Below are 24217 nucleotides of genomic sequence, written 5' to 3' on the forward strand. Positions count from 1 at the left end.
ATAGCGACCTGCGCGAACTATATCAAAGCTTTGTTCTTTTATTGCAACATGCTACTGGTCCTGCTGTAAACCCTAGCTGATAGCTATGAAACGTCATCGCAGTGAAAGGCATTGCCGCTCGGCGATTCATAACCTGTTCTGAGTGGTCTAATGACGCAGCGAAGAAGCAAGTACTGCTGTTGAACATAGTACTGTTTTGCCAATGTGTGACCACAGACATTCTGGTATGATTAATCGCACAGATAGTATAGGTTTTCACTGGTAAGCATTGGCGCTTAGAGAGGTTATGAGATCTAGATTCCATCATCTATTTCTGGTAGCTATTAATGCTAATGTATCACATCTGGTAGAATAGCTAATTTAACGCTTATGTTTGTACAGGCTTTGTCTATGGCTGCATAGAAATGGTATTGTCTTTGTTTTATTAATTGTGAAAAGTCGCATTTAATGAAACAGCATATATTGTACAGATTGATGAAAAATATCCACTTGGGTTTTTGTTTCGGTCGCTTAGCACCGATCCAAGTCCTTGATTTGCAGTTTCCTCTCTTTGGCCAAAGGATTAGGGAAGCGATTAATCACCATACATTATTTATGACAGAACGGCATTGCGCTAACACCGAATAAAAAGTTCCATCTTTGGCGTGGCTGGCGATAGCCTGGAAACAAAAGAGTGATTCGGGTAGCGCCCAATCGTACGCGCCTAGATTTTAATTGACTGCTCATAATAGCGAGTTTATTTACACAACGAGGTTAAGTTTTCGTCGATAGATTATCGCGCTACAAAGGAGACGCTCTCGTTTTGGTTCGCCAGGAGGCTCTTGGGCGCATAATAAAGAAACAACACTGGGGAAACATTTACGAAGCGGCGTCGTGTTTTCCGTCTTGCTCGCTTTGTGTTCGCGCGGCCAAGCTGTCAAATGTTGTGATGCGAAAAGCATTTGCTGAAACGTGTTCTCTGGAAGTGAATGATAAATAAAGTATTCTGGTATTTGTTTTTTGTTGTTGCGTTTGAACTTAACCTATTTAACAGAACAGAAGGAACTATTTGGAAAGGCAACATGTGAAATTTTTTGAACAATTTACGAATCAAAAATTTTAGACTAAGGCAACTTTACAGAATGCTTGCGTGGTTACATACGATTTTTCTGAATCTTTCTGTTGGCAGAAGCATCTGCAGTAGTTTAGTTATACGCGAAAAGTTTCATGGGAAGTTTGTTGTAATTGCTTAAAGTGATGCATCGAAGTGTTGAGTTTAATTAGGCGTGGTTTCAGTTGTTGGTATTAATTATTTAAGCCACGGTTTTGGTTGACAATGTGAAGCATGCGCATGTCGAATCTGACCAAACATCGAGATACATATACGTTGGCCTCTACGTATATTTGATAGATTTCAGCATGCATGCAATAGTAATGAATTCAGATAGCGACAGGCGCAAAAGCAACCGAATATGCGCATTGCCTTGCCAAATGCGACCAACTAATTTTAGTGCTTGAGGTTTTGTTGCATCACAATCGCGCTAAGCTCGCCGCGCTGTCGTAACTTGATATCTTGTAGAGAACAGAGCGGACAGCTTTTTGCTGTAGTTTGTACACTTGCACCTACGCGATCACGGGTCTAAGGAATAAATATCGATTCGCGAACGAATGTGTCGTTTGTCACCAGTGCCGATGTCTGCGACGCCGCGTGGCTTCTATTCATAATTATCGAGGCGTATCTCGAATTGATTACAATGCACAGATGTGGTTTTGTTGTATTTGCAGTGTTGGAATTATGATAGGGACTGCCTAGCGACATACTTCGCGCAAATTCAACATGTTTTGTCTATATATAAATTACCGTTAGGGACGTGGTTCTTGTCGTGTAATTCGCTGTTACAAACGCAACTTTGTTCGACAATGTGATCATCATATCCCAATGCGTTTGGTTTGCACCTAATGTGATCAGTACTTTTAATTTAAGACATTCTAAATTAGCGGATTAAATTTCAGGCGCGCGTGCTGCTATAGCACGAAACTGTGCCACGTATGACATTTCGCACCCGTAGGAAAGCTGTACGCGAAAACGTGACCGCGCCTTCCCATTACAACCCACCGCCACTGTCTCGATGCAAATTGTTGGCTCATAAAAATAAAGAGGCTGATTCGACGGGTTTGCGAGTATACCAAGCGAAAATGTATTGTTTGTTATTCAATTAATAAGAGCCCAGTCTCAAGGCATTGTTTCCCTTGCCACTTCCTGGCAAGTGCCGCGCTGTCAGCGGTGCCGCCCGCCAATAGTGAGTAGGATTATATCCTCCAAGCAGTAGGCAATTTGGCAAGCGCAATCCTGCGGTTAGCTGCCTACACGCAGTGTTGGTCTCACAGCTTGCGTGTACAAGTTGCTCGGAGGTCGAACGCCTTGTTTACAGTTCGTATTTATTGCCGCAGTAAAGGCAGGCAATGCTTCGTTATGGGACCCGCCTGTCGCAATCATTATTCAGTCGCCAGTCACTGCCGTATTGTGTTGGCGGAAGTCTAGTTTAAAGGATAGTTTTATTGTATTGTTTTGCAAGAAAGGACGCTAAACAGTAGTCGCGAAATTATTGCCATAGATTGTAGTGATCGTTTCGACATCAATGAAATGCTACAGTCTGGTATGCTTAAAATGCGTGTCATTAAAAAGCTGTGACACAAGTGAGGGTTCTTACTTCCAAATCGGTTAACGTAATACCTTTGCGCCCAACCTTTGTCAGGTGAGTTTAATAATTTATGCAGCGCTTGGCTCCAAAGTCGGTTGCTTATTGGATACACTTTAGAACCATCTTGTGGTTCGGTATTAATTCTGAAATGTTCGTATTGCAGTGTCACAAAATTGAGTAAGGGACATGGGGTGCAAAATCCTGATAATTACGCGTTTTATGCCTTTTAACTTCTTGTGGTGTAATTACTGCCCCGGCGACCGTTTTACAAACCGGAGAGCGCAAAAACGTAGCAGCAACTCGACAGGGCCATTGATTGGCAAAAGAAATAAAGGAAGTCGGTCGGGCGACGCGAGAAGGCCAGGAGCGCATAGAGAAATAAAGAGAAAAGTAACGCGAGAAAAAGGAGCATCGGCTTACATTACACAGAGTGTTGTAGTGATGTCATTCTGCCCGATGGCTGAGGCATTTTGACGTGATAATGAAATAATGCCGTCGTTGTTACGAAACTAAAAGCGAATTTCAACAGATTTAATTTTGTTAAGCCACAGATGGTAGGCATCAGCTTGTTTTAGTCCTGCACTGTTTTCCTGTTGCATTGTGAGCTTAAACAGCAGTTGTATTAAGTTGTTAAGTGCATCTGCTGGCGTTACTGTGAACTGTACATAGTTCAGTTGACTGTTAGTAAATTTTTAGAGTCCAGTTCAAAGTTTTTCATTTGTTGTTACTTTAATGACCAGAAATAGAGTCGGAACTATTTTGTGTTAAACTGTTGTTATAAACTAGTTTAATTTCAACATAAACCAATTTTGAAATTAACTGTTTAAACTATACCGGAGAAAACTATATAAGTTTAAACTATATAAATTATTACACTAGTGCAACTATGTACGTTTAAAAGTCGATTTGACATTTCGCAAATTTTATTTGATTTTTAATCTAGTACTTACAGATATTTATTTAAACAGTAAGTTTGGTGGAAAAGTATTATTTTGTGTTGTGCGAATGGAAATGTCGCCGGAATATCAACGGATTATTGGACTAGCCCTTTGAAAGCGTAGAGCACGTTTAGGTGAAAGGCTTATTGCATTTGGCACGACCGAACGGGAAGGGCCTTTAAAACGTCAACATAGGCTGACCGAAAGTTGTCTTCGCGCGGAGCGGAGCACGTCGGGAGAAAGAAAGAAACAAGCGTGGGAGAATGACGAGCAGACATCATAATGCGCACTCGAGAGCCAACATCGTCACGGTAATTCACCCGATAAGCACTTTACATTAAAATTGTGCTACGTAGTAGTGGATGTAATATTAAGTCGCGAATGTTTTGTTTACATTAAAAAACATAGCAATCACAGTTAAGGAAATTAATTTTGTTTTCCAATACCTCGTGTATCTTGACACCACAAAGATTTTAAGATCTTAAAATGCAATATTTCTACCGTGTGTTTAATTAGGGTGTGTGCCATCTTGGGCTTTGGTGCTGGTGTCCGAAATGGTACCTGTTCGACCTGTTCGTAAAATCTAAACCCGCTACCAGACGCGCTGCCATCAATTATGCATTTCGTTGCTTATTAGAAGCATTTGTTCGTTTACCACTATTTCGCAAGATAAACTGCCGGTTCTTTGTCCCAACGTGTTGACCTTTTGGCCCAAGTCTTTTCGAAAGGCCTTTAATAAATTAAATAGCAATTTTGGTTGGGTTCAGACGTGCATGGTGTAATATAGCCGTGGACACATTTACCATCGGTAAAGCAGGATTTCCTTTCGGCTCATCAACTGACCTGTCTGGTTAGACTGACAATGGCCGTTGCTGTGTACGAATTACAGTGCATGCACACCTCTTGTGTGTATGTTATATTTGCCCAAACGACGGATGCTACTTATTCAAAACCACCACCACCGCACACTCGGTTGGCCGTTTAAAAACTAGTGCGTGGCGCGCGTGTGTGTGCGTGAGCGCGGGCCATTGTGTGTGCGTGCGTGTGGAGCGTAACAACGTTTCTTCAAAGTGTCCAAACTCGCTTGCCAAACAATTTGTGAACAATAATTCCTTCTCGGCAGCAGGTTGTAAAACATTAGGGCCCGCGTAAAAATGATTTTTTGATTTAAGTTCCAAGTAATGTCATCTTGCAGTTGTTGCTTTAATTTTTGTTGTGAAGAAATAGCACATCAGTAGATTATGTTTAATTTGTTTTTGTTGTGACGTAATTTTGGTCCTCAGATTGTCACAGTGAGGAATTGTCCATATCCTGTAGCGCGTTCTGACGCCAAAAATGTGTTCAAAATTATCCACCGGAATTGAAACTGCGCCTGGGAAAAATCGTCTTAATCCCAGTATTAATAACATCCCAGGCGAACGTATTTTCACGTTTTGGTCTACGGCATTATGTACGCTAAATAAAAACCCGCCAGTAAGGAAATGTCAAAGGGAACAGGCGCCCCGAAAGGTTGTGCTAAAAATACCACCCTCATGCCCCTTTCCTACACGTTTGCGTGGTACAACGGTCTGGCGTACTTCTGCTGCTGTTAATTGCCCGCTTATCACATCACGAAGAAAGGACAGTAGCGCTTCTGTTCTTTTTGCAGTAGTTTGCGTAGTAATTAATACGCTACAACCGTGCGATGGCGAATGTATTGATTTTGAACCTACAGTGCGTGGGTGCTTTTTGCGTTTGCAAACTTTGGCTTTAATGGAAAATAAACGCCCCAGTCTTTCGGAGAAAATTCCTGGCGCTGCTTTCATTAGTGGCACCTTATGCGCTTCGTGACCGATCGTTAGCAACACTCTACATGAACAACTTATATATAATATATATGTACATACTAAATTTAAAACAATCAACGGATTTTCTTTGATCAAATTCTGTGTGACAGTTTCAAAAATATTGCCAGTGCTTTGCCACATTGTGAAACGTCAAGTTTCTTTTGGTAAACTTCCCATGAAATTGCTGTGCAACTAACCAAACGTCCGAGCAATTGAGAAACGCATAGGGCGCTCCCTATCCAAACAATAGATTTGAAAGCGGACTTGGTTGGTCTCATGACAGGGTAGAATAACTGCATCGGTTGTATAAGACAACCCCCATAAAAACGAGGTACAAGCCACGGTGACCAAAGTTTGCCCTGGCTTACACAGACTTTAGACCCATAGTGCCAATTAAAAGCTTTTAAAGTCCCCCTTTTTGCAATATTTATTTTGTACCTCGTTCCTTTTTGCTACATACTTTGTTTAATTCCGTAATTATTAAACACAAGAAGTATATGTGGTGGCGCTTGGGCGACTCAACGAGTGTCTCACTCCAATGCCCGATACAGAAACCGAATATTCAAATTAATAATTAAACCCATGGGCCCACATTCTGTCAATTCGGTTTAAAGAATTGCACCGGTTTCAGATTGTTTTCTTTTACTATTTAATAGTGGGTTGGAGGATGCTGCGGACGGCACGGCTCCTACATATTTTACAAGGCCTTCCGTTTTTGCCTTACGCCGGAAACGACCACGCATCCGGCAGGCAACAGCGCCGCCTTGAGGCAACGTAATCGGGAACGTCGTTCCTTGACGTCCAGGGTCGACGACGTCACAAACCCCCCCGCGACCCCCACTGAAGAAGCAACGGACCGTGACGGTCACGCATCGCCTGGAAACGAACGGATTTTGTCACTGGGGGAATTTTTCTTCGTGCAATGCCGACCTGAAGATCCTGTTTGCGTGGGCGAGATACAGCTGCTCTGGCAAGACAAGCATTCCGGTCAGGACTTGGCCAGTACGCGACTTTACTACTTGCCCGAAACCACGCCTGCGGGTCGGACTTCTCAACATGGGGAGGTATGAAATATTTATTGCTGTTGTGCTATGCGTTACACCATTGCCGATTCCTCAGGACAATCCGTTTTGCTCTCTCGCGCTGCTAGGCGATTTTTTCTTGAGAGAAATTGGCATCGAGATTTGGTTTTGCGGGAATAAAATTAATGGCAGAGGTCGGAATTAAATTTGTTACGACAACGCGGCCAAATGTTGCAGCTTATAACAGTCTACTGGCCCAATAATTTGCTGACATGTAAATCTTTGTTGACATGCATGTGGTCAAATATATCATATACAAAACCAAAATGCCTGGCGAGTCGTCTGCGCTTTTTTTCGTGCGGAAAGAACAAAAGCGTCAAACGTGTAACGAAAGGTCCTTTTCGCCTGCCGATCGCATACACTTCTCTGTGACGTGTTAATGCGCGTTTTCACTGGCGTTTATGAGATCACAATCGCGCCCGGGCGTAGATAGGAATGTGCTTAAACCGAGCCTCTTTGGGAAAAGGGCACCGCTTTAAACTACTTAAGGATGTGGGTCGTAACTGCAGATCGCGCCGGCATCGTGTTGTAGTTTTTGTTTAGCGAAAGCCTATGTTTATTACTGCATAAAAATTTGTTTTTAATGCACACCCAAAAATCCATTTGTATCAAAATACCAGGTTCTTTCTCCAGAAATTTCCTTTATTTTTTAAATACAATATGAGACCCCAAAATACATTTTTCGTCCTTGGGTGAAATTTGGCATTGTCGAAACTAAGCAAAATTATTGAATTTAACGGACTTGCGCGCTGTCATAACTTACGATGTGCTAACGTTTGAAAGCTCGTCCCGGGGTCATCGAGCCACGTGTATAGTTGGTTGCCTCTTAACGGCCATGTCATTTCAAGCGAGCCCTGCATAATTTATGGGAGCGCAGAAGGGCAGCATTGCTGGAGCTTGCCGTCGATGTCAGTCGATATCTGTGCGAAAGCGGCCGATTTATTTATTATTCTCACTCGAAGCAAATGCCCTTTAGTTTTTCTGACACCTTCTGCCTCTTTTCAACAATTCTTTTTAAAACTTATATTTTATTGTCATGAGTTCGTTTTCTGGACAAAATATACATATATATATGTGTATTTGAACGCTATTTTAAATATTCAATCGGGGCTACTCATTCTTTCAGAGATTAATGGCTTGTAAGTTTTATCATGCGTGCCATAAATATTAAATTTCTTACACCGGCAATCATAAATTAAAAAAAATTAATTGGAAAGGCGCGGAATCAACAGACAGCGTTCGGATCAACTTTAGGCGAAATGTAACAAAACTACAAACATACAAGTTTTAAATGTGCGCCCACCGAGGAATAGATAAAATTAATGAGGACACAAATGAAGTCCTTACACACTTGTTAGTTGGGCCCCGAGTTCATATCCCCGGGGGCTAACTGCAAACAAGCGTCCGTTTGTTTGGTCTTTGTGACGTCACAGTGAAAAGAAAACAAGGCGGTTCGTAAGAGCGATAAGCAGCCCGCCAAGCAATTGGCCTGGCGGAACGCCTAAAGACACCCCAAAAATTTGATAGCAACTGTGGTTTGGTTTTCTGGAATAAACTGCATCACGGTGTTACAGGGCCATTTGCGAGGTTTTTGTGTAGTTTTTTAAGTTATGCTGTTCTTTGAAACCAAGGTGTTTGTTTCAAGTAATATGTTTTACTCGATGAACGGATTATGTGGTGTTTGTGAAATATTAAAAACTCATTAAGTTGTAGCGTACTTTCATCCACCTCTAATACCACAGTCGTAAATGCGCCGGCACCAAAGTGGATTAACAGTTTAAACTACTTTCGATTTGCCCTTGGTCGCAATTAAAGACCTCCTAAAGTTGGGCAGGAAACACGCCCTGTGATAATTCCTTCCCTGGTCGCCATCTCTAATCGGCTTTCCCCCAACCATGCTCTGTGAACTATGAACTCGAACAGCGTTGCGTCATTCTTCGTGTTCACTCAGGTGTGACTGCACGTATTATCCGCCTCGTTTTTTCGAGTTCTTGGAAAGTGCCGGTGCTGGTTTCCCTACCTGTTGCTTTTGGAAAACCGTTTGTTTATGAATGTTTGTCTGAGCGTGATATTGGATAGCCAGACATTCGAATACCTTGTCCACTTTTTGTATATCTCCAAAACTGCTATATTAGTTTTGTTTCCATTTGGCGCGGTGATGATTTATTATCAATTATTTTTGCTGTGCCAACATTCCCATCCAGAAAACTGAAAATAGGTTTTGACCATCCGGTGAATAAAAAACAATATTTCCATCCCATAAACAGTAACTTAAAGGATGTGACGGAAAGACGAAATTTCACTTTATAACTATAAACACTTTGGAGACATAGCGTAACACTCGAGCTGGTACAAAGTGCTGCCCTGTGGGACCCAACGCAACGTGTGCTACTTGTAAAGTCATTACAACTTACATACACGGCCCACTGCGCATGTCTTTGCTATTTTGAAGTATCCAGCAGTTGGCTGCTGTCTCTGCTGTTGTATCAAAGCGTGTGGTGTATTCTAATTAGCTCCGGTGGCCCGTTAAATAATGACCGTCGCGACGTGCAATTATGGCCTTTTAGAGAGGGCATTATGATGGGTGCACCGCGGAAGGCAATTGTTACGTCACAAGGTTAATATTTGCAGTGATTCGACACTGTTTGCTTAGTACTTGCCTGGAACGCATCACAAACTCTTGTAGCCGTGCTAGCCTATTTCGTTTGGCGTTAAACAAAGCTTTCAAATCGCTAGCAACATTTATTTGATGCTTTACGAAACAACTTCGCCTGCAGGAGTGCATTGCAAAGGATTTGTTGACTCAAACTCCTTTTTTATTACTCGTCAAAAGGCCGCCGTCAATTCAGTTTTAATTTAAATTTATGTGCGTTAATAATTTATTTTCTGGGCACTGCTCAAAGCGAATAAATTGCGCTCACTAGCAAAATTACCCCGAAAATTTATTTTCGTTTGACCGAAATCTTTAAAACGATGCATTGAGAAGAATGAAAGTTTAATTTCAAATGCCAAATGTGTAATTTTCGTGACTTATTTTGCAATCTTTCAGCTGAAGTTTAAAGGTTGTTGCGTGGCGCAAGTTTTGACCCTAAGAAATCAATATCCTTGAAAAAGCATTCGTGGAATAACTATTGTCGACCAACGTGCAAATGGCAGTTAGATATAATTCCAAATAAGACTGTCGCCGTTGTTGCAACTCTAATCCCCGATGAAGTGTAATGTAACAATTCGCCGTGGCGGTTCGTATGTCCTGCTGTGCGGGTCGATCCCTTTGCGGCCTCCCGAGATTAATAGCTTGTAAACAGATGGTAAGTCTTGCTTTGGGAACGCGCCATCCATCCTTGCTCCTCTCCGTTCGTTTCTCCCAGTTAGTTTCTTTTATTCATCTTAGCGCATCTTTGCTCTTGCGACGCGCGGCTCGTCTCGCTGTACTGGGTCAATATCGCGTTAAATGAATCACACTTTTATTGCTATTGTTATCAAGTGCTGCCTCTTAGCACCTTTCACTGCGATGCGATCGCGATAATTGTACCTTACCTCGAAGTAAATTGTAATCCGATACAAGTTGGTAAATTAGTTGGGAATCCCTGTTGCTGTCGAACAATTTATGTCGCAGTATGTGAGATACCCAGATCACAGATCAAACACAACGTGGACCTAACTTTGTTTTTTTGCACTTGTGGCGTTTGTGTAATGGAGAAATGAATTTTTGTGGGAAAAATGCAAATCTTTCTTTGTCTCTAAGGGATGGTCTTATATTTACTCCTTTTTAAAACTACACCGATTATCTATTTTATGGCGACCGAACTCTGCCGTCGTTTGTATGTCGTGTCCATACGGTGACATTCTGGCATAGTATTCAAACAAGGTACCACAAGCTCTGTTAAACCCAGGATACTCCTTCGAGCCCTTGTTCCTATGCCATAATTTCCGTCAGTGTTAAATTGCATCTCGCTGTATCGAAAGCCGCAATGCTCTTCTCATTTCTCTCTTCGGTGTTTCTTTATTGCTCCTTGCCGACAACTGGGCTGTACTTTTTACGGCATTTGAGAAAATTGTGAGACGAACCTTTTATGTTGAAACGTTTCCTAAAAGTATTTATGCTTATTTATAACGCTTACATTAATTCATTTTTCCGTGTTGGGTTTCGAAATTTAATTGCTTGTCCCTTTAAGCCGAAAATTTGTTTTAAAAATCCTATTAATTTTGTCACACTATCTCATTCCATATGTGTTTGTAAAACGAAATGTAGCCTGGTAATTAATGGAGATGAAATCGAATACCACGACCTTCAAGCTACCGATAAAAAGAATATTAAATTAAACTTTATTGAAAGGCGACAATAGATGAAACATTTGTTGCCCGAAAAAATTCGAAAATTTGCGGCCGTTTTGACCACGGATGCGATGCGATTATTTAGTGCTCAGCATATCACAACAGCGGGTCGTCGTAACACAATACCCACTCCCGAATGGTGGTGAGTTTCCTTCCGCGCTACGATAATCGATCAGCGTAATTCAACTCCAGCTACACGCCTAATTCGCCTCACGCTGCCTTCCGTCGCTGCGCTACTGCCGTTTGTTCCTTGTTTTTAATCAATAAGGCAGCACTTTCTGTCTGTTGGTGTTCCATGCCGTTTATGGAAAGTTTGGCGTTTGTAATTGAGTTCTTTATGTGACGGCCAGGGGATATGTGACGGAATATATGTATAAATAGACGGGAATTGCACCAGCCAAGAAATGAATATACGTGGCGAGTCATAAATAATTGTGAACGAAAGCATGAACTACGGTTAGGTCAAATCTATCTTTGTAGCTTAAAATAAAAATTCGAAACCGCTTTTTGGCCTTTACAAAAAAATACCGAATGCTCTTGTACGTCGCCATTGGTCCGTAGCACGCCAGGCTGTTTTCTAATTTCACGACAAAAAAAGGTTACATCCGCCTTTTCACTCAAAGGCAAAATTGTTTACATTTGCTTGTGTCACACACCACAAAGGATCTACCCCGCCTAGGGACATTCCCTGCGCGACAATAGACTCGTAATTCAAGCAACATTTGCTTGTGTGTGCACCTTGTCACCTCTGTCCTCTTCCCTTTGTTACACAATAGAAGGGGGCGCGCCCGGAGCGCTCTTCTTTGTTTCTTTTTTCTCTCTCGCGCCTGATCGATTGACGGTGGCTTTTCGTGGTGCCATGGCCCTTGGTTTTATGTTGCTTAGCTGTTATCGCGCCGCCTTAACGGTATTTTCCAGATATGGATCGGATCGGATGGGTTCCTTTCGAAATTGACTGTTGTGGCTAATTTATTTCGCTTTAGTTTAAAAGAACAACGTCTTTAAATTGTCATAACTTAAAACTTATTTTGAAACGCTGACGTTACAAAGAAATTAGATAAATGGCTTTAGAAAGTTGTTCATCATGACACATAAGTTTAATGCATTTTATTTCAAAACAAATCAGCTAATCTTAATCTCAACTATTTTTCGTTGGTTGGACGTTTCACCTACACAATGCCCCAAAAGTGGTTATTCTGTGTTGTGGACGCAATCACAATCGCAACGATGCATCTTAACTCTTTTCGGGTCGCTTTTCACCCTTTCATGCCTCGGTGCATTTCCAAGAGTCCGTAATCGGCGGGAATGTAAAATTCATCACACGGCTGAACCGCCTACATTCTTATACTCGGGAGTTCAACAGGGCGATTTTAACTTCGTTTCAAAACGCCGCATTGCGTTGTTTTAACTGCGCGATTTATTGTTTCGTCACGTGCCTGTGCGGTCACATGACGCGACGCCGTGACGTCACTTTGGCGGATGAACGGAGGCACGAGTTCGAATTTCACTTATGCAAATAACCGATTTACATTTGTCGTCACTATTTCTTCTTCCTGGTGCAACCACAGAAAGAATACTCACGTCGTGCAGGTCCTGTAGATATTAACAATGTGTTTGCTAATACGGCATTGTTTCACAAACAAATTAAACATGTCAATCCTTAAGCGCCATACGAGTAAGATTGCAAAAGCGAAAATTTTAAATTTATTTGCTCAACCAGGCGAGCGCATCCCTACGCCGAGATAAGATAAACCATATCATATCAGCTTTCAAAGAGTTTAATCGACCCTCGCCAGGTTATTTTTGCGCCGACACAGGTAATCCGTTACAATCCACCATCTCTTGTTCCGCTGTGATTGCAAGCGTTTAGTATTAGGGAATAGGAAATCTTATTGTTTTTAAACAGGTTAATTTTGTAGAATGTGCCCGCACAAAATTTCATCGCAATCTATAGTCGAGTTACATTAATATTATGTGTGTTATTTAACCGACACGTTGCAGCAGGGCAATTTTTCAAGAAAACGCGGAAGTATTGCGGCGTAGTAGCAGTAACAAGGGGCTCCGTGACCACAGTTTGCCACGTTGCATCCACTTCCCCTTAAATACTGAAAAACGAAGGGTTTCCTTTCGAACGAACTCACGAGGGTGGCAAGGTGACAGGAACTCCTGCCTGTGGGACCGGGTTGTTCGTCTAGGCATCATCATACTTCTCTTTCCTGTGTCGATTAACGAATATTAAAGGTAAACACGAGGTATTGGGTGTGTAAACAATCGTCCCCGGTCACCTGATGTTCCGTTGTACGCAAAAGTGTTACGTCATTGTGGGAAGCGAAACTGTCGATTGTTGGTACTTTCGGTATTGTGGTCAAATTGGAAAAATGTATGCTTAAAAATTGTTACTATCATTTTCAGGCCTAAGTAAGAGAGCTATTTTGGGAATACGTGACGCAAAATTTTATGTAACAATGGTGCATTGTTGCGTCATAGAAGATAAATTTTAAGGGTCGGGTTTTCGGATGCAAACATAAACTTTGAGTAAACAAGTTTATGGTTTAAAACATAAAGTCAAGAAACAAAAAATGTCCATGCCTGCTTCGTGGCAAATTACTTCCAAGTCAAACGACATTTGAAAAACCCAAATTTACGAGTCTTTAAACCTATGTATTTGGAGAGAGTCGTGCCCTTTTGTCCCTCCTTGGTTACCCCGATAAGCGCGTGTGTCCTTTAAGCTTGACATGTATTTGCTTTGTCCGAAAAATCCACATTGTTTGTAAATCTGTTTAAATTCATAAAGGAAAAAAATGTAGACCTCGTCGTCGTTATGTAATCGTGGCGAAACTGCCCCAGTTGGTGGCTGCAATAAAAGCTCTTGGTTTTGCCTTCAGGCAATAAACGTCTGCAATTTTGTAAAGTTTCTTGCGGTTGTCAATCGGTTTACAATAAACGCCACGTTACACGCCACTGTACTTCAAGGCAACAGTTTTGGATTAGCAAATTACCGGTTACGGATTATTCATGGGCATTGCGTCCGATCAAAAAGGATTTTTTTCTGTGTATGTAGTCATGGTCTTTGGACGCATGTATACCTTTTTTAGGTTTTGTAAATTAAATGCTAATTACTGGATTGGAGGCTTGCGCTGAAAGGATGTTTTTTGCACAAGGGTTTATGGTTACTATGATTCAAAATTGCCACAATTATGGCATCTGAATATAGTGGTAAGGCCACCAACCGTAGGCCATTAAGCTGTAGGGTTACATTCGCTAAAAGATCGATTCGACGAATTTAAAATCCCCTGCCCTTATCCGGTGAACACATATTAACTGCCTAACTGCATCTATCACCACTTCCTGTCATTAAAACAGCGCAGAAATACCTCTAGTGTGGTGACGCACCGATGCAGCTGCACTAAACAGGATATTGTTGATGGCCTCAGACGATTATTGCCTTGTTTGGGTCATCGGTGCTGGCTCTTTTATAAGTTCATGTTATTTGTGCTTAATTGTTTTATGAAATTTATGTAATTGTGTTTTATTCCGTTTTGGACTTTCGAGAAATTTATGTTTCTGTGCAAAACGGTACTGACTTTTTAAATGTTTTGCCGATTGTAAAAACTTTCTCATAACCATGCATCTGCACAGGATTGATGCATTCTCTCTTGTTGACGTTTTTGTGTCTGTTGATGTGCTCGCTGCTATTTTTAAAGAGCGCTTGTCATGATGACTACGTCGGTGATTGATTTACATCGGGTTTGAGGTTTCACCACAAACATTGCCGAAAGTTCGCTGTAAAATTGTCGAACTTTTTTGCTTTAAACTTGACGCCCGATTTCACTCCCCCAAAATTTACCGATATGTTATCAGGCAAAACAGGTGCCCCCTAATTGATAAACATGCCACAGTGTTTACATATACACACAAACCTTTTGCTGCGGCATTATGTCTGCTTCACGCAGCATGGTTTTCCCGTGGGTGCAACATACGCCTTAATTGTTGGCTCTAATATCATGAGTCAATACGCTTATCACGTGTCCCTGTTTGTGCGATCACAAACGGCCATTGTGACGTGTCAAACGGAAGCGCCATTCGTCTAAGATCATGACTCGATATATTTGCGACGATGTTGACTGAAAAGTCCGTTTCTCTTTCAGATTAAAAGCTCGCTTCACGTTTGAGACAAAAAGTAAAGTTTACTTTTTCGTGTTTTACCACATGCCTTGTGATTTCGATCGCAAAGGGGGTATTACGTGATTGCTTTCATTTAACTTTTTACTACCCGGAAAATATTGCTTTGCGCTGTTCCCAAAAGATGTAGATAGGTGTGTGACGTTGGGCAAACACTGCATCGTTTAAAATCATTGTTTCAAAAGAACGCTTGTGACCTCATAATTGGTCCAAAGGAGTGAGAGCAGAGCGCTCCTGCTTCTCCCACCTCGGGAGTGACGCATTCGCTTTCTTGACCAACTTGCTGCTGTCGCCTCAAAGCCTTAAAATTGAAAGGTCGTAATGTACAATGATGATGGAGAGAGTGATCCACGTTGTAAAATTTCTTAGCGAGTTTGCCTTTCGATTGGATTTGCCTGACGGAATATTTCTTATCGACCTTAGGTATGGGCTCGCACACTTAATAATCAATAATGTTTTCTGTATTGATCGTGCCTATTGCTGGTTTATAAATCAGGCCGCATAAGGGCAATGCAATTAGCTCTTCATTGACGTCGCGTAATTACATCTCTCCAAGTGATGCATTATTTCTTGATTTTCGGGATTGATCATAGGCTTTGCGATTCGAAAACACCGCATACTATTTAATGCATCTTATCAAGGTACAACTTTTTTGTGGGCATTCTTAATATGAAAGAGGCATTTTTATGTCTTTTGGGCATTTTGTATTCTACGGCTGTAGTCTCATTACAGCACCAATCGGCATTTTTTGTGGTCAATCGACATTTTTGTGGTTATTCTGTGATTTTCGTAGGAACGCTATATGGGTACAAAGAGTTCAAATTACAGCGAGTTTCGTTTTTATGTGGTTTAAACGTATTTTGAAATTGTAAAAGAATCCTGTGCACTAGAAGGCAGCCTTTGAACGTGGGAAGTTGATTCGTCACTTACACTTAATATTTCCATCCACACATGCTGTAAAACACGGGGATTTTTGTTATGTTGAAATGACTTTGTCCTTTCGAAACGTTTGCTTACAGACAACACAAACAGGCCTTCGATTTGTAAAGTAGGCTTTTCAGTGACACCAATTCACCGTAACGACCCTCGCAGTCGTCACAGGCACTTCACCGCTCTCTTCGCAACAGGTGTAACTATTTCAACAGACTCAGACTCTTATCGCAGCCCTATTACATTTTTTATATGCGCCTAGTCGCGTTCCGTTGCTTCAGTATTGTAAACTGTCACCGAATGAATTTCGCCAAAGAAATGGCTATTGATTAATTTCTATTTGAGGGAATTGGTGATACGCAGTTTTTACGAGTGAAACACAATCAGCCATCGGGGCCAAAGCAGAAAAATGTTTAATGCCAAACATTTGACCTGCAGTTTTGAATAATTTAACAGCAACCACGAACTAGATTAGCAAGCAAAAAACAAATTAATAATCCATGTATCTGCCAACAAATTGGAGTTTTGGGTTAAAAATTGATCCGGAACATCGGCCGAACGCCACAGCGGCAAAATAAATTGGATTTTTCTCTAATTTTGTCGTGAGATTACGTGATACGACGAAATAAAATTTCTCCCTCTTGTTCGCTTTTAAGTAGTGGGCTGGACGGATAAACGACCTCGGATTGCCCGCAACGACCGACGTAATTAGGGGAACATACGTCATAGATCGATTTTGTCTTTGTTGCACTGAGTTGTGTGATAAGGTCCGATTCGTTTTTTTAACATGTTAGCCACCAAATAATATCAATGCACCCGTAGGCTGATTTCATCGCATGTGTACAATACTCGGGTAGTAATTGGGTTTTCCTTTAAAAATAAACTACTTTTTCGCACCTTTTAATACTTTGACTGCGAAGGTCGCGACATGTCCACATCACAGAGTTTGTCTATAATACCATTGTATATGACTAATACTTTCCCAGTGCATTGATCGGCGGTATCGCGTTGACGAGATTGTATGAGTGATTTGCTCAAATATTTTCCATTCCCGCTAAACAGCTTAGCAATGATATTCCGAGAATTGTTTTTCGTTTAATCCCAGACGCCGGGTTTCACGCTACTCCCACTCCTCCTTCCCTTCTGCTCTTTTCGTTTCTCTTTTATGAGCGCCTCTTCCTGCCCGAAGCCGCAAATCATCGAACCGATTACGGCCTTCACGTTGTTTGGTCTGCTGTTGACATTTATCTGCGCTGCGCATGAGGGGCACGATTTTTGCACTTGCCCAACTGTCGTGACATTCCTTACACCTGTGTTTCGAATTCAATCCGATCGCCGCTGGGATTGTTTTACAACCAGACATGACGTTGTCGTCCACGCACTCCTATTTAAATATATCCGCATATTTTCGAGTAGGCGCTGAAGATTGCGTGAAGAATTTTTATTATGGAAACAATTTACGTTGGTTTGCGGGTAAAACGATAGTAACCCAATCCCGTTACTCCCAATCCCGTTACGTTGTTAAAGATTTTCATCACGTTAGGTCAGTCCGAAAAAATGGGCTGATTAAACGTTGCTTCCAATAAATTTTGCGGATTTCTTGTAGCGCGCCGATCTGCCTTAGTAAATTATTAATGCCTGGCTGAACGGTGCTTGCCGGCAAACAGGTACCATGCGCTGCACGTGTTAATAATGCTCAAATCCGCATGACATGCGAGACAATATTGTACAGCGAAGTAACACATTTTGTGGCGCAAGTACATGGATACTGTGCGCGTCTTTGATTGAATTTGTGAATAAAAGTTGCAACTAATGCTTTCTTTACCATGAGCGAGCTTAAATGACTGTGAAATTAAATTCCTATAATGGTGATTAAGAATCTGTAAATACTTTAACGGTGGTTTAGTTTTGTTACAAAAGGCATCAATATGGCCGAAAATCACCTTTGGGATTTAGTTGAACATATTTATACTGTATGACTTGCGTTTCAGGAAATTTCAATGTTACGAAAGCATCGATTTATTTGCGAAAAGCCAACTGTGAAATTTTATTAGTACTGAAATTCCAATGTGCGAGGTTGCGTTTAGAACTCTTATAAAGTAACAAACCTCCAAAACCTTCTACGATAAGACGTCATTCGACGTTCGATTGCCAGGCAACCTCCGTTTTGTGGTTAATCCGTCGAGGCTGTGATATGGGCGGTGGTGGGTACGTAATTATTGCTTGTCGTGATTAAAATTTCGTGGCCAAAGCCGACATCACGACACACAACGGGATTCCGAAAAGCGCCCTCTGGGAATTGTTTAACTTGTACTTGAGTTTTAAGGAGCTTGGCTCGATGACCGGTGATGTTAAATCGACTTGGATTCAAGCGCGTTTCGTGCTGAACAACACATCTAATTATGAATATTTTGTGTAATAATGTCACAATGCAAGGGAATGTATTGGTTTTGATATTTTCAATCCTTCTTGGTTTAAGTTTAAATTGAAACTTAGCCTGTATTGGTCTCGTGCCTACAGCTCGTTAAAGCGTATTGAAACAACAAAAACTACCAATAACGTTTTTTTCTGATGTCACTCGACGCTTTTTACGCGTTTTTCGCTTAAATATTTTCACTGCAAAATAATGTTTAAATGTATTGTCGGGACACGGTCGGTGTGTAGCCCACATGTATTAGCTTTGAATTATTAAAGCGCAAACCTTCTTTACAAAACCGTGCGACTGGCCGCTCTCACAAATCGGAATTGCTGAATCAACAAACACGCGAAAGAGCAGGTGGTTTACCCTCGCGCGAGCTCACGCGCGTCCGCGAACGTCGTAAAGAGTCGCGCGCACGCGCGCGCTCATACACGCGCGAGTCGCGTCCTATTTCGCGGCGCATCCACTGGGACAAGGAATTTGATAAGATTTTCCTGGAAATCGCTGTTTTTGTGTCTGGGAAAAAGCCTGATTAAACGGCAAATGAAAATTTCACCGCACCAGCTACAAAAAATAAGATGCTTTTTGATCTATATGTGGTTTATCGGTCCTTGTTGAACGGAGAAAATCTAATTCATTATGTTGTTTGTGGTCATACAAAAGGTGTTGGATGAAAATTTTAATTTAAACGACGTTTCTCTATCCCTCAAATCTATTCCCATGTCAAAACCAATGTTTTACACTGTTGTCAAGTTTTCATTGGGAGAATTTTGAAACGAATCTTGTTCGGCATAATTTATGTATGCTGTTTAGTTGTTTGAAAAGATCATGCACATTCCGGGGCTCATGTTACCGTAAGGACAGCGCAGTGTGAAATGATGTCATGTTACAATTTGTACACTATGATTTTGTCTCCTGGCGGCTGCATAATTTATGTACATGCAAACGGAAGTGGTGACGTTAACGACTTCTGCTGTGGTATCCTCAGCACGCTTTGATTACAACACGGTTTTTTGTATACGTGCTGATGAAGGTGCCAAAATAGTTTTGATTTCGTTTTTTGGGGTTTTGTTTTATCGAATCTGAAAAAAGCTAAACTGGTGACATTGTGACGCAAGATTGTCATGGAATGCTTGACTTGATTACTTCCGCGCCAACAATTCCTAACAATTTCCGCAAAAGCCGTTTGAAATCGACAACCCCGAATGAAATTCACCAAGGCCGATCAATTTATTCAACAGCAAAAACTCAAACCCTTGTAAGGTAGGAGCGCTCCTTCCCTCCCTCCTGGGTTGTTTCTTTTTTCTCCAGGAGTTCTCACTGTTGCGCGGTGTTTATTTTTCCGTCCACTGAATAGCCTTTGTTGCGTCACAAAGCGTGCGATGTCGCAGCGTTGATTTCGTTTTGTCCGTTGATTACATTGTGGTGTAAGGGAGGTTGTCCATGTAGCAAGTATATTTAATGGTCGTTTTTGTTTTTTTACCAGAGCACCTTCCTACGATTACATTTGAATCAAAACAATAGTGCCTCCTTTTTCCCTGGTACAAATCTGTCATTAAAAATTATTGATTATTAAGGAAATCTTTTACTATTTGCCCGAAGGCTCTGCAAACGAAAATGCTATTACGCGCGTTCTTTTAATGTAACTTTGTTAGCCCAACTGTAGTTGCGAAACTTTGCACACATCACTGTCGAAAAACATTGAATAAAATATTTCATACGATTTTACGTTACTTTTCAAATTTATTTTTTGGGCATGTTATTAGTCTCCGATGCGAGTGACAACGCTCACCAAAATTTACATTTTTGTACAATTTCCTGCAGCGTATAAAAAACATCTTTGGTTTTGAATATGGCAATAAAATTAACGACCCCAAGCTTCGTGACCCACGCTCTCTGGCGCCATCACTAGTAATTTGAATTCTGACTGAACCAATCGCTAGGTGACGTGGTACTTGGATTGCAACTAGTTTTTCGTCTTTCAACCGACTAGCTTGCATCTTGAATCGCAAGCGCATATTAATCATTTTTAGACGAATAAATCTTGCTTGTATATTCACCACAGTTCAAACCGTTTGCCGGTACTTCGATCTGTATTTTGGCCGAGTCAAATTTTCTATTTTCGTCTAATTGCGATTCCTGTATTGATCGAAACGTGACAGTGTTTCTTTTAAACAATCAGTTGAACCAAATTGTGGGAGCGATTAACCGCCGAACGTGGTGGAACGAGTTGCTTTCAGGCGGCTTAATTAACTTTTGCTGTGGTCGAAATCGGGCTTCGATTACAAGGGCGTTGTACCCCGTCAATTTCTAGGAAGAAAATTCGGAATGCGTGTTGAATGTTTAAAACTTTTCATTACTGTCCGTGTAATTAAGACTTTCAGGCGTTGACTTGACTAAACTACTTGTGTTATTGTGCATTGTTCAGCATTTTGACATAGCGTGTCTTTGCTTTGGAAGTATTTAATATGTGTGTAAGTTAGCATCTTTCAAAGAGCTGTCTAACAGATTGATTTAAAAAGGCTTTACTTAGTCGAACTATGACGACTTTCTGTTGAAATATACGCCTGACCATTTTTATCGCCTGAAGGACAGCGGTATGTCATACGGGAAATCCCCGGGTGTTAAGTTGTTCCGGTGGCGGAAGGAAAGTTTTATTCGTGCAACTCGTGCAAAATTGCTACGTTCAGAAACGTGATGTATGCCGTCCTCTATCGGTTGAACTTTTTTGGGGCTGTCAAAGGCGTTTTTCTCTTTACCTCGCATTCTGTCTGGGGTAATTAGAAAGTCATACCATCATTACCATGTAACACTATAGCGCGGTTGCCCGACAAAATTCACACTTTTCACACCTACAAATGCCCTAAGTAACTTCGAGGTTGCGTCTGTGCTTGTTAACGACCGAACTGCGGCCCAATTTCCTGTTATTTTGCTTGGATTGCCGCACCCAATTTTCAGGAAGTTGCCACTTAACCACAAATCGCTTCCAAGAATCGCGATTGTCGCTCGTACGTCGTAAACACCTCTTATCCAGGCCGCAGGTTGGCTCTGCTTGTAATTTCGATTCCGCGTTTGTCACGTCGGGTCGATTAAAAAAGGACACTAATAATCAACTAGATTTACTCGAAATTCTTCTCTCTGTTCTCTGATTACGAGCTGGCTGACTGCGGCATTATTCTCCGAAGAGGGGAAAAGTGCACCTTGTGTAAATATTATTGAGCCGAACTCGCAGAACGGTATTCGCTCGTGGTCAACACATTTCAGACACTTGAACACTCGTTTAAACAGAAATCGTTTGTCATTTGACTTAATTTTATTTACAGTCTGAACAAAACACATACGATTTATTGTAAAAAATTTAAGTCGGGCACAAGCGAATTTATTAACGGTTACACCAGACTTCTACAAGTGCACGAACTTGCCAAAAGCTTTGGAAGTGTAGGAGTCTTAATTTTCCCAGTTTAACAAAAGTGTTGCTCACATTACGCGCTGTTTTAGTAATAATGTTGGCCTTTCCACGCCATCACGCACGCTCACGATGTCAGGATATTTTTGGCGCCTAATCCACGTCCGTTTTTTCGCGATGGGTTTCGGTCCAAGTATTCAGAACATCACAATATTTGTGTTCTTGCGCAGGATGAGATGCTTGCCGTGTCAGACAAAATAGTGATGCGTACCAGCGACCTCGCTTCATGGATCGTTGAGCCGTCGGAATGGAATTACGGCAGTCCCCTACTACTCACCCCGGTAAGTTCACTTCTCTATAAATGCTGATGGCTCTTCTTTAAACTTATCGGTGTTTTTCCTGTTAACAGCCTCCCAAGAACGGCGGTTTCAATTACCTGTGTGGTGCTCCTCTCCACCGGTATGCCATGTTACACTCGTGCGTCAATCTGCAAGACATCAACGCTGAAAAACGCGCCCTGATGATGTCATCAAGTACGTCACGCCGTTGTCCTGTCAAATCAAATGTACATTCTGATTCGGTTTAAACAATTATTGTTCTCAACAGAAAACGGCGTAAACTCACACACGCCGGGAAAATTACGTGCGGACGGGGGACAAGCGAGCGACCCAAACCCCGCAAAAAATGTCCAGGCGACCCAATGCTGTGAACCGCAGAGACAGAAAGCTGACGTAATCATGCTGAGCATGAATGCCTACTGTCGCCACAAGGCGTTGATGAGGCGTATCGAGCAATCGGGCACTGATTGGCGCTCTCGTCCCGGAGCAAAGGCCATTTTGAGGGCTTTAGGGGTGGTGACGTCGGACAACCCAAAAGCGAGGGTGGTGTTCTGTAGGGACACGTTCGAGTACCCCCAGCTGTTCGAGCACGACTTAATATGCGAAGAACTAGGTGAGTTGTGGTTTTAATATTTGCGTGAACTTGTTAAATAAACGGTCGATCTGGTAACAGTGCACTAAATATATATAAACGTTTTCTGGCTTAAAGTGCGCTACCTAGCGTTTCCTATGTCGTCGATGTACATTTTTAACGTTGTCTAAACCCTCGTCGTTTTTTTAAAATGAGGAAAAATCGAACAGCTTTATGTATATTTTACACACAAAGCAGTGCACTTTACTCAAGCAATTACTTGGTCTGCTTGTGAAAACCAAATTTTTTTTATGAGCGTCTATGCGGTAACCCAAAGGTCACAACTTGTAGCCATCGAGTGATAATAAGCGCCCTTTTCAAATAACCTTTCGCCGAACCGCAAGAATATCACAAGCGCACAGTCGCGCCTCAAAGTTGACGCTCTGGGAATGGTAGTAATTTGTTTGGTCGTCTGTGAGGTTGTGACCTGTAGGTGTGGATTGAACGGCGCATAACTTTTCCGTCTCGCAAACCACGCGTAAGTGTATTGACTGTTTGGGCGCGACCTGTGTGGTTCTTGTCGATTAAGTAGGGAGTTTGCACCTGTTTTTACTTGGATTTTTTCTTTCTAATGGTTTGTGGCGGTGGCCTATAAAAATGCATTGAACTGTCAACAACCTCTTCGCCTAATGTCATGAAAAGTAAGCAAAACGCCAGTAGTTTAAGCATTAAAAACGTGCGACTTATCACTATATTTGTGGAAAGCGAAATACTCGTTTCGGTAAATGCAACCCAAATCACTGTACACATTACGCCGTTATTTTCACACCAGTCTCAACAGTTAAAGGTTCAAACGCCACAAAATTATCCAAATTGCAAAATTCCCTCTAATAAAACGTGTTAGTCCGTTTATGTGGCGGTTAAATCGAATTCCTGTGTTCGACTGAAAGCGTGTCAACACGTTTTATACAATCCTCCTGTCTCGGACAACGCGTTGCCATTTCACGTTCTGTAAACCTCTCAAAACGCCGAAAAAGTGCGAAACTTGGCCGGCGGCGGCGTCGCCGTCGTTCGTCGAAATACCTGGAATCCGGCAGGAAGTTATTTCAGTGCGGGTTTCTACACGGCCTAAAGATTGCACGAAGTGGATCGGTTGGTGCTTCAGGTGTTTAAGCTTCCAACGTTTGTGTGTTTTTCACACTAATAAGCACCGGAGACGCGTTGGTGTCGATTTATTTTTAAGAGGTTGTTTGTGAGACGACGCCTTTACAAGAAGGCGAAACATGCGTGTCTGTACAAACGAAGTCCGACGAACTACTTTTTTGACATAAAATTGTGACATAGAACTAGGCAAAAAGAAAATTCAACACTAACTTTTTGTTGGCTATAAAGCTGTCTGGAGATTCCCCCTTTTTTAAATTTTTTGTTTGTGAGAAGAACAATATTCCTAGTTTTTTGTACGTATGTCACACACATATGCGTTTTTATAGGTTTTAGGTATATGACAAA

General features: G+C 41.7%; 1 protein-coding gene across 2 annotated transcripts in view; it reads left to right on the forward strand.

Annotated features, from left to right (window-relative positions):
* The first annotated feature begins 3633 nt into the window (after positions 1 to 3633).
* LOC145895206 (uncharacterized) overlaps positions 3634 to 24217 on the forward strand; it is a 33078-nt gene continuing 12494 nt past the window's right edge. Inside the window, exons 1-5 of one of the 2 annotated variants that reach the window (XM_082983987.1) lie at positions 3634 to 3930; positions 6102 to 6509; positions 22030 to 22140; positions 22209 to 22364; positions 22492 to 22750. In XM_082983987.1, the coding sequence (XP_082840113.1) occupies positions 3883 to 3930; positions 6102 to 6509; positions 22030 to 22140; positions 22209 to 22364; positions 22492 to 22750 (982 nt within the window). In that variant the 5' untranslated portion in view covers positions 3634 to 3882. Of the gene's footprint in view, positions 3931 to 6101; positions 6510 to 22029; positions 22141 to 22208; positions 22365 to 22405; positions 22751 to 24217 lie in introns of both variants that reach the window. The other variant, XM_082983979.1, reaches the window with a different exon arrangement.

Source organism: Ascidia mentula, chromosome 1 (assembly GCF_947561715.1).
Source record: "Ascidia mentula chromosome 1, kaAscMent1.1, whole genome shotgun sequence".
Lineage (NCBI taxonomy): Eukaryota > Metazoa > Chordata > Ascidiacea > Phlebobranchia > Ascidiidae > Ascidia > Ascidia mentula.